Source organism: Macadamia integrifolia, unplaced genomic scaffold (genome assembly GCF_013358625.1).
Source record: "Macadamia integrifolia cultivar HAES 741 unplaced genomic scaffold, SCU_Mint_v3 scaffold704, whole genome shotgun sequence".
Lineage (NCBI taxonomy): Eukaryota > Viridiplantae > Streptophyta > Magnoliopsida > Proteales > Proteaceae > Macadamia > Macadamia integrifolia.
Window position 1 is genome coordinate 30575 of NW_024870517.1, and position 11022 is coordinate 41596.

At 40.7% G+C, this 11022-nt stretch overlaps 1 protein-coding gene across 2 annotated transcripts; it reads right to left on the reverse strand.

Annotated features, from left to right (window-relative positions):
• Window positions 1-573: 573 nt before the first annotated feature.
• LOC122069761 (protein NLP5-like) lies at window positions 574-8221 on the reverse strand. 2 transcript variants are annotated; one of them, XM_042633842.1, is made up of 5 exons: window positions 7716-8221; window positions 6047-7127; window positions 4030-4077; window positions 2748-3744; window positions 574-2243 (listed from the first exon to the last, which is right to left on the reverse strand). In XM_042633842.1, exons 2-5 carry the CDS (start codon window positions 6965-6967, stop codon window positions 1366-1368), a joined length of 2844 nt encoding a protein of 947 aa, XP_042489776.1. In that variant the 5' UTR covers window positions 6968-7127; window positions 7716-8221; the 3' UTR covers window positions 574-1365. The 2 variants fall into 2 exon arrangements, with proteins under 2 accessions (XP_042489776.1, XP_042489775.1); XM_042633841.1 differs by having other exon boundaries at window positions 6047-7170.
• Window positions 8222-11022: the final 2801 nt, after the last annotated feature.

Genomic DNA, 11022 nt, shown 5'->3' on the forward strand with positions numbered 1-11022 from the left:
CTTTTAATCCTTTACTTGTCATTTTCTAGAATTAAATGTAAAATAGGACTTTGTTTTATCTCAGATTTCTTTTACAACGTATCTATTGGACTCTAGTGCCTTGTATTCGGAACTCCTTTGGAAAAATATACTATTGTTTTATTCCTTTTGTCCATTGGCAGTTTTGATTGCAAAGTCCCTGGAGTGATTGGGGCAAAAGGAGAGCTCAAGTCGTTTGATCGAAGTCATATTTACTGATGAATCCAATCAGAAAGTATTCAGGCATGGTCAGTTGACCGTAACGTACTAGGGAAGATTTTCGTGCCAACTACTTTTGCGAAAGATTTTTTTGGCTGGAATAGGAGTAGGGTCTTCCTCCCCATCAATGGCAAACCCACTGACTCACCTTTGCACCGTCACTCAGAATCGTTCCCAAATCGCCTCCACGATGAGTTCATGGTTTTCTTAATCTGCAATTCATTTGGGATCCATTGTGTGTGTGTGTGTGAGAGAGAGAGAGAGAGAGAGAGAGAGAGAGTTCCTGAAAATGCTAGATAAGACAAGAAAACCCAGTAATAGAATCGATGGAAAGAGTTCCTGAAAAAGACTGACATGTATACTTTAAAAACATATTGAAGTCACCTTCAATACATTAAGGTGGGTTACAATCAAACTTACAATAGCATCTCAAGGCTTGATTATTAATTCACAATAAACCTATTGACAGATCTAGTAGCCAAAAGATTTGGATGCAGGTAGCCAATCTTTCTCTCAAAACTGTCCAACTAAAAGATATCTGATTAAGGTGTTTGTACAACATCAATCACTCTGATCATCCATCTTATGACAAGAATTGTGACACCTAGTTATTTGCTTATTTGGTTCCATGAGTTCATGCTGGTTTTTTTTTTTTTTTTTTTTTTTTGGCGGGGGGGGGGGGGGGGTGTGGTGGGGTGGGGGTTAATCCATCCTCCTGCAGCAAACTCCTATCAAACTCAAGAGATTCCTCTTTAGACTCTTCTGCAAGCATTGCATCTATGTAATCAGATTCAAATTCAATGCATGTTGCGCCTGCAAGAACAGCTTATAGCACATCCTCCCACCAAATTTTCTTGTATCTAGTGCTGTTGCATCTCGGGTCATGCCTTATACAGTACCATATCCGACCTTCAAAACCTCAACACAAGAGGATGGTTTCAAGAGTCATACATTAAGCTTCACTTGAACCCATCCCATATCTAAAATTTAGTTTTGTAGCAATGTAGTTTTTTGACAATCCATTTAAATTCTGGGAAAAATAATTCATTTTCTTTGTCGTTCTTTTTCCAAATCAATCACTATAACCTCTGAAAAACGTCTAGAGGGTAGGGGTGGTTTATTTAACAGTCATGAGCCACTACTACCCAGTGAAGTTCCGAAATTCTGATAACTTTGATAGACAGAGAGTTTGATCGTGCGGGTCTGAAAAGATTTGTATATGTGTACACACTCCTCCAGGTCAGCATCACATGTTAACAGGACCCATTCTGAGTCATCATCCAAGTACTTGAGATCAATTCTGTTCATATCATCTATGTTAAGCCGCCTCGCAATCTGTTGTTGTAGATCATGGAAGCGCCAATTGGATTGCATGCTGAACCGGATTTTCTCTTCCCCATAAATGACTTTCACTCTAAAAGCATTTTCATCTCGTGATACATGGCTACCATATTTCCTCATGGGGGCTAAACTCTCAAGATTAGGATGCTCACCAAGGGATTTTTCACTCTCTGATCTTGTTTGAATCCTTGGTTCTTGGCTCTGCACATGTAACTCAGCATCACCACGTCCACTGTTTAATACACCAGAGTTTTCGGCCACTGAAGCCTCTTCACTGCCAGTAAGATGGGCAGGCTGAGGCTGGTTTGGTGTCCCATGGTTGGAACAACAAAGGTTTGAGCTGGATGTCCGACTGCATGAAGAGGAAGGAGATATTGACATAGCAGGTTGAGGGCCGACTAAACTCCCGGATTGCGTGTGTATTGGTTTTGGATTATCAATTGTCTGTAGTGTGGGAAATGGGCTGGTTCCAGTTAAATTTGGAGAGGTCAAATCTGGGAAGTTTGCATAGAAGGAACCAATTTCATAAGCACCTTCAGCACCCTGGACCGAGTCAATGACAACCTGAAGTTTTCTCAAAGAGTGTCCCACCTTCTTGATCTTCCGAGACGGCCACCGGGTGATCCCATGTTGCCTGCATATCCTTTTCAGAGTAGTGGGGCACACTGCAATAGAAAAGACACTTGTAAGCAATCCATGCCAGGCCTGCACAGAAAAACTAAGAAATAGAAACTCTTTCAGGTACATAACATGCAAAAAATGCCTTCAGGAAGTCATGCAACCACTTGTTACAGGCCTTGGTAATTTGGCAACTGACTTGTACATCTCATTCTCTTTCGAAAAGAAAAGCAACTTAACTCATTCTCAACAAACACCTTTTATAGGAGGTGACTGACCAAAAATGGGTGGGTTTTATCGATGTACTTGGTCAATAATGCACAGTGAATAATAAGTAACTTAACTATTAAAAGAGAAAACCGCAACATGCAACAACACAAGTACATTCTAGTTTTACAAGAACTTAAAAGTACATTCAGATTCCAACTCTTAACAGAATGTTGCAAGGAGTATATTCATTGGCTGATGGCTTTGAAACACATCAATATAATGAAACTCAAAATGAAATACCATATTGAAAAGGTTTGAAAAGGAAATAATGTGTCACTTACCACCAATACTCTTGGCAGCATCCTTTAGGCTCCCTGCAAAGTATTGACGAAGAACTTGCAAGCTGATTGTCTTCTCAGCCTTGGTCCGTCTCTTTTCCCCTGTTTTTCCTGTGCCTGAGATGTTACCTTGCAGAAAAGAAGAATCTCCAGCACACTCAGCACCACCTTTGGATCCAGAATCCAGATGATCCTGCCTAGGCAGCGTTTTCCCTTTCTGCAATGCCAAGCTAGGGTTATCCCAATGAGATGTGAGCTTGAATTCTTCCGTTGGATTTTCTTTCTGAAACTCCAATGGAACAGTTTTAACCTTCTGTTGGGCCTCCACGAAATGTGAAATCCAGGATGGTTCTTCATGTGGAGACCCTATAATGCTAAAGCCCAACTTTGGCAATTCTGTATCAGGTTTCCCCTTTGAAGAACCCACTTCACCAAGATGAACAGTTTCTTGTTGAAGCTCCTTATCGGTGAGAACTCGTAAGCTCCAGCAGACCCTTTGTATTACCATGGACAAGGAATTAAGCATCAGTTTTTGTTCTTCCGGGTCTTGGCAAACCACAGGTAAGAAGAACTCCAAAACATAATCAGTAGTTCCAGTGTAGATACTGCGCAGGCGGATTGCAACAGCAGCCCGTAGTTGAAACATCCTCGCATAATGTAAGAGAGGGTATTCTGCCTTAGTGAAAGTAGTAGTTATATCATTTGAGAAGCATGGTTGGTTTGTCGTGAATGCTTTCCCTGCTACACCTTGACCTTTAAACAGATGATGCTCAGAGCATGCCTCATGAAAATCCCAAAAACTTTGATCAGCCACATAGCAAGCTGAATCCTCAGTGGAAACACAAACAGCAAAGTTCTCATCAGAGTGTCGGCAACCTCCTTTGCCTTGTTGGCTGCATGGCACCCAAGTCTGAGCCAAGGGCAATTTATGTGTCTCACAAACAGTTCTTAGGACCTCTCGAATCTCAGGTAATACGGCTTCGTAGGATTTGTTATGTGCCTGGCATTAATTAAAGATTGAGGAAAGAAAAAAAAAAAAAGGAATCCTACATGCAGCATCCCCTAAAAAAAACACAGCAACAACAAAACAAAACAAAACAAAACAAAAACAAAAAACAAAAAACAAAAAACAAAAACAAAAACAAAAAACAAAAACAAAAACAAAAACAGAAAACAGAAAACAGAAAACAAAACACAAAAAAACAAAAAACAAAAAACAAAAAACAAAAAACAAAAAAACAAAAAATGATTAAATCAGATCGTTTTTTGAGTAGCTAAAATTTACCTGTTCATGGGAATAACTTGGAACTTCAGAACTCCTAAGATCAACAGCCTGCAAAAATTTTGTTCAGGAAAAGACTGAGAGATATGAAATCCTCATTCTAATGAAAAGGTTTGTCTTACGAGCATTATGCTGCAAAAAAGACACGGGAAGCAAAAGGTTGTGTGTGTGTATGGTTTTGTGTGTTTTTTTTTTTTTTTTTTTTTGGGGGGGGGGGGGGGTGAGGGGGTGGTGGCAGGTGATGAAATCAATATTATGTTTCCAAGAAATTTTATGTCCAGAGAAAGGGGAAAAAAACTATTGACAAAGTTAATGAAGAACAAAATCATGCCCAGAGGGCAATAATATTTTCAGAACATAAAAGGAAAGAAGCTTACAACAAACATAGAACTATAAGAATATGCAAATAAACATGGTAAAATATTAATTCACAAAGGTTTGAGATTATACTAAAAACCTCAAAAGACTGGATTACCCTATCTATTCTGCCACGTGGACGGGTGATATGCCCATCTCAACTGTTGGATAGAGAGGACATGGTCTAAATTAGCCACATATCACATTTGAGTCTAATTCAGTCATAAATACCCTCATTTACACCATGCATCCGTGTATGTCCATGAAAGTGTACTGTTACTACCCATTATTCTGAACTCTCCCAACCATGGTTTGAGGAATTGGATTGGATCGGCCTAAATCAGTCGGATTGGATTGGAATCGGCCTTGACTAATCCTGATTCTGAGCCGGAACCTTATCAATAGTTTGGTACCGACAAAGGGTAAAACAGTTCAAAAAAATGCTTTTTAATTGAACCCAAGGGTATTTTTGTCCGGATTGGGGTTCGGATTGGAATCGGATCGATATCAGCCTTGAACGATTCCAACGATTCCGTGTTCTCAAAACCTTGCTCCCAACTCCTGAGCAGGAAAAACAGTTTAGATAGGAAAAACCATGAAAATGGATGGCTCATATCTGTTTGTGACTTCAATAAAAGTTCTAAATGGTTGTGACTCCAATAATCCCCCAATAAAAATAGGTAAAACTGCAGATATAGAAACGGAACAGACAAACGAAAAGGAAAAAGAACGAACAGAGGGAGAACACCATTTGTTGCTTTCATTATCTGACAAAAAATTTAGAGAAATATGAGCCATGGTTTGCCTTTGATAGTTCAGGCAAACCTATACAATGAGTATTTGAAAGGGAATCAGGTCATAAGCCTTTCCCAACATGAGGTATTCCCCATTGCCTCTCATACTCCATACGCATGAGCAGATAACAATTGTCAAGAAACATAACTCTATAACCTAAAGATGCTCTGGTGAGCATGAACTAATGTTGTGAGCTACCTAAATCTTGTCTTGCAGCAAGCCTTCATAGCTTTCAATGGTAATTCTTCTAAATTCTAAATTATTTCAAATACGCTACTTATCTATCAGAAAGAATCTGTGAATCTTGCAACCTTTATAAATGATATAAGTCTCATCAGTCTAGACGATCTTATAAATTGGATGGTCTGAAAATAGGAAGCCCACAAATACTCAAATCAGATGTTTTAAACATCATCAGAGACAAACTTATCTTGCTTTACAAGAAAGTGTTCATTCAAAAGCTGTTCTACTTAATAGATGGCCTAAATTGCAATTTTGTAATGATTTTAATTTCAAAGGTCTCCAGTGCTTCTTGGAAGGTGAAGAAAGTAATGGCTTCAACTGCAAAAAGATTGACTCCCAATAGGGTTGGTGTCCTGACATTTCTTTTGAGCAACCATTACTTTTCTTTCCCCCAGGAAATTCAGTGCCAGCGGCCTTGATGCACCACATAGGGTTTGGGAACAAAAAAAATAAAAAAAAGAAGGAAAAGAACTCTCCAAGAGTAGAGTCTCAGCAATGACCATATTTATGTATATAACTACACCCAACTATATAAGTAAATTCCATAGTTATGTGGTTCATGCTTTACTAAACCTTTTGAATGCTGCAGCTTAACTCTGTAAATAAAGAAACATACAATCCATACCTCAAGAGCTTTGCGGACACTTTCAAGCTCAGAGCGATAATGGATCTTTTGCGTTGTCATCACAACCTCAACAACACCCAAGCAAGTCCGATTACTTCGTTCAAAAACAGGAAGGCCAAAGGTCCCCCGCACATCATACTTGTGGGCATGATTAAGTCGTGGGTACTCATCGCTGTCAAAGAATCGAACATCAGGCGTCCACTCTGGAACTTTACCCAAGAAAACCCTGCTGGGCAGACCGATCATCACATCCGAATCCTCTTCAGTTGAGAATTGGAAGTTCGTGGAGGCATTTCTGTAATATGCAAGCCTCGAACAATTAGACTGGAGGGAGAAGGGCTGTTCATCAGTTCTTAGCACATTTCTTTCTCCTCTCCTGGTAGGAACCCATACTTGAATAAGAATATCTCTATCTTTTGTGAACTCTCTTATATATCCAAGAGCTTGAATTAATCTCTCTCTCACAGAAGGAGGACCCAGATTTTCCCTTGGCCCTATCCACCACTTTCTAACTACTTCAGAGCTTCCTTCAGCTGGAAAACGTAGCAATTGGCCAGAGCCTTCAGTAATTTCAACCATACTCTGATTTAGAGATCGAGTTCCTAGAGGGCTTTCAGTTGGAGGTCCAGCTTGGGATAGATTTTCAGGGAAAGTGGAAGCTTTGGTCTCTTCTTCATCTTTTTCAGACGAAACTGGATTCAAGCAGCCATGGTTATACTCCGAAGCACGCAAAAAATATGAAGAGTCAAAGAGAGCAGTAGAAGTAGATGGGCCTGGTTGTTGCAGGAAATTGGATCCATCAGATGTCTCCAACCAACAACCTCCTCCTAACAAGAGTTCATCCATGAGATCAAAATCCGGTACAGTGCCCGGAAAATTCTCCAACATAGAATCAGATCGAAAAGCAGCACCATCCTCCATGATATAAGTTTAATCTTCAAAACCCCATCACACAAAAAGACCCTACTGCATCCCAATTTGCATAAATTCAGGATCCAAAATAGAGAAGAACGCAAAAGATAAAAAACAAGAAGAGGAACTTCCACAGAGGGTTCGTCTCTCCCGTCTCCAAAATTCCAATCTGTCCGAGTTGCAGAAACATCGTCAAACAAAATCTTTAGCAACTGCAATCAAAGAAACATTTCAGAGAAGAGAAAGTTCCATAGACAGACTGGAAAACAATTCGATAATAAGTTTAGAAAAAGCTTTCCATTGATTCTGTGAAGATGGTTTTCTTCTTTTTCTATTCACAATTCCACGTATGTCACATTTAAAGCACTCAAATAACTAAAGAATAAGAACCCTCTTCAGGAGCCCCAAATCCGTCAAAAATTGCGGTAAACATAGGATCCAAATCGACAAGCATAAATGAAAAAGGAAACTAAAGAGGGGCCAAGAAACATAAAACGAGCCAACTTTCTGCAGATTCTTCAATGATATATGTTTTTTTCCCCATTTCCTACTCTATGATGCACACAAAAAATTAAGAAAAAGAAAATCCAACACCAAATTGGGAAGAACTTACAAGGTGGAAAAAAAGAGAAAACAAGAAAAAAAAAAAAAAAAAAAAAAAAAAAACAATCGATTCACATCCACAAAACTCGTCCACTTTCAGAACCTAAGGAAACCAAAACACAAAATTAGAGAAGTGAAGAAACTAGCAACTCACTTTATTAAAAATCTTTAAGACTATCAACTGGGTTTTTCCTTAAAAACCAAAAATCTGCCTCAGATGCAGCAGGAACACCAGCAACAAAGATTTCTATGTTACTACTAGACTTCTAGTAGGCTCTGCCAGTTTGCCCATCATAAATGATAAAATCCTTTCCACAAGAATTTTTTTTTGTTTTTCATCAGGCTATTGTGAGAAGAATCTCCCCCAATACAGGACCCCACAATCCTTTTGGGATCTTTGATCATCTGTGTATCTCTCTGTACTCACACCTCTTTCAGATTCTCGGGTGATGGAAGTCAACTGTAGCAGTTGTTGTGAGTTGTGAGTTGTGAATTGTGAGTTGTGACAGCCTCCAAAAAACAGAGGCAGCTTATCTTGGATTTTAAGTTTCTTTGTTGTGATAACAATAATAGTAATAGGACCTTATAATATGTTCTTAAAGGACCAGGGTTCTTTCATAGTGGGAAGAAAGCAAAAGTCTAAAAGAGAATCACATCAGCTGAGCGGAGTTGAGGAGAATATGAGAGTTGACGATGGTGGTTTTATTTATAAAGAATTTCACCCAAAATATTTTTAATTATTTGCTATTTTATTTAATTTTGATGCGTAAAGTTTGGCTCCATGGGCTGCTAGAGATTCTTTGCCGTTACCAAAAAAATTAAATAAATAAAAAAAATCCAAACCACATTCTTAGATCTTCTAGAATGACTGATTCCTAATTCTTCTGGAACACAACTCCACAATATACTGGATTTGTATTCAAGTCCTTGCACAAATAAAAAAGGGAGAGGGATAGGCATGCTAGCAGGATACTTTAGAATCTTACATGCTAGCAGGATCTTAGCTGTTGGATTCGCTTAGTCTATATAAACTATTGGATTCAATACACTGTTGCTACATCATAATTTTTTTCCCAGTAACCTGCATTTGACCTGTGACGTTGCAGCACTTCTCCCTCTCTCTCTCTCTCTCTCTCTCTCTCTCTCTCTCTCACACACACACACACACACACACACAACTTCTCCTCCCTCCAGCCCACTCCTCCATCCCCTTCGCCTCGATCCCCATTGCCCCGTCCGTTGGTTTCCACTTTCATTTTTATTTATGATGATAAGTTCGGATTGGGCTTTGGTAATAGACTATGGAAACCCAGACATGGCATCGATTACAAGATGCTTGGTTAGGGTTTAGGTTTTTTTAGCGGTAACCCCTCTCCCAGATGCGGATATATGGAAGAACCCACTTTTTTAACTTACCAAAACCCAGACAAAAAATAGAAACCAAATTAGTAACTACCAGAAGTAGGAATTACTAGAATTAGCAACTAAGATTTAGACATTTAGTTGAATTCTAGAAAGTAGAGTTTTAGAAACTGAAACTGAAATTAGAAACAGATAACATAGGATTTTGATGAATCCAGATTTTAGAAAAGTAAGTTGAACCAGGATTTGATATTGATTGAGAAAACTGAACTTTAAACAGAGACTAAGATTCAACTGATGAATCCATAGCAAGATAATTAGATAGGGAATTAGTGCATCTATTACTCTTGTAAACAGAACAGAAATAGAGAACAGGTTATGGAATCACAGGTTTAAAAATTCTGACCTATTTCAATTGGAGAAAAGGAAAGATGGATAAAGAGGATAACAATTTTATTCAAAAGGTGCTCTGGCTTCTTGTTTCAATTGGAGAAAAGAAAATTCTGACATGTTTGTCTTCGGATGATGATGCAATTTTATTCAAAAGGCTGTCTATTTGCTCTGTGTTACTGCCGAAAATCTGTATGAGCCAACCCTGCACAAGCATGGAAGGCAGAGGCCTAGAGGTATCTCAGGGATTAGTCCTCCGATGCCCAAGTTAGTAACTGGCAGAACAGTGTTTTTACAGGAGTAATGGTGGGTGTCGGCGTACCTCCCCTCAGGTTTCTTTCGGGTTCCCTCTTATAGGGTTTCTCCGCCTAGGGTTTTGGGAACCCCCCTCGGGCATCTTCTCCTCATGTGGTTTGAAGCCTCGTGGCCTCTATCTGATGGATGACACGCGTCCCTCCCTCGGATGCCACGTGTCTTTGCTTTATTGGGCGATAAATTCTACCGTATCAACAGCCCCCTTACTTCCACTAGGACGCTCAGTAGAAGTAACTACTTAATTTCTCTTTCGAGTGCCCCTTCAGCCTTTGATTTCGGCATTTGTCTTGAAAACACGACCTTCTGTTAGTTATGCTCGGTCTTGGCCTGAGCCACCAATCGAGGTTCTAACCTTCGATTAGGTTCACTCAGCCTTGGCCTGAGCTCCCTTCTGAGGTTGACCTTCGATCAGGTCTGCTTGGCCTTTGGCTGAGACCCCTACCGCCGTAGTGACCTTCGGTCAAGTTCACTCGGCCTTAGTCTTAGCCCCCTTCTGAGGTTGAGACCTTCGGTTAGGTTCACTCAGCCTTAGCCTGAGTTCCCTACCGAGGTAGTGACCTTCGGTCAGGTTCACTTGGCCTTGCCCTGAGCCCCCTACTGAGGTTGAGACCCTCGGCTAGGTCCACTCGGCCTTAGCCTGAGCTCCCTTCCGAGGTAGTGATCTTCGGTCAGGTTCACTCGACCTTTGCCTGAGCCCCCTACCGAGGTTGAGACATTCGATTAGGTCCACTCAGCCTTTACCTGAGCCCCCTCCCGAGATTGAGACCTTCGACTAGGTCCACTCGGCCTTAGCCTGAGCTCCTTTTCGAGGTAGTGACCTTCGATCAGGTCTACTCGAATCAGGGTGCGGTACTTCGCTCGTGCGCTTTTGCTCGAGTGTACTTCTGGAATCTCACGTGGATGACGTGTATTGCATTTAATAAGGCCAGGGAGTCGTGTCAACGCACTGTTACGTATAAATAGTGTCACTTTCTCTTATTTTGTCATCTTCTACTCATTTCTCTGACCCTTTGTCCTTCGTCCTTAACTGTCCTTTGATCTTCGGTTCGGCCAGAGTCATTGAGAAGTAAGTTATGTCTAGCTCTTTAGGTAGTGGCCCCTCATCATCCAAGGGTGCGGTTTCTAGGTGTCAGAGTCCCGACCAGGTCCAAGGGATGTCTTCGGACTCGTCCTCCACATCTACATCTTCGGATGCCTCCTCGTCCTCTACCGCCAGTGACATGAGTGGTGGAGGTATTAGGGAGGGGCTTCTCGACTCAAAGGCCCAGGCAAACGAGTCCCTAAAGGTCGAAGCCAGGAATATAGTGTCGACCATGACCGAGGAGGAGCTAATGGAGCTCCGTGCGTCATGTAGTATGTTGGACGAGTTCGTCATTCGGATATTGAGACCCGAA

Excerpts from the sequence above, each read along its gene's own strand:
- LOC122069761 (XM_042633842.1), bottom strand. The coding sequence starts at position 6,967 with ATGGAGGATGGTGCTGCTTTTCGATCTGATTCTATGTTGGAGAATTTT. Across the intron at positions 4,078-6,046 it reads GTGTCCGCAAAGCTCTTGAG|GCTGTTGATCTTAGGAGTTC; the intron begins GTATGGATTGTA and ends AAATTTTTGCAG. Across the intron at positions 2,244-2,747 it reads TGCTGCCAAGAGTATTGGTG|TGTGCCCCACTACTCTGAAA; the intron begins GTAAGTGACACA and ends TTTCTATTGCAG.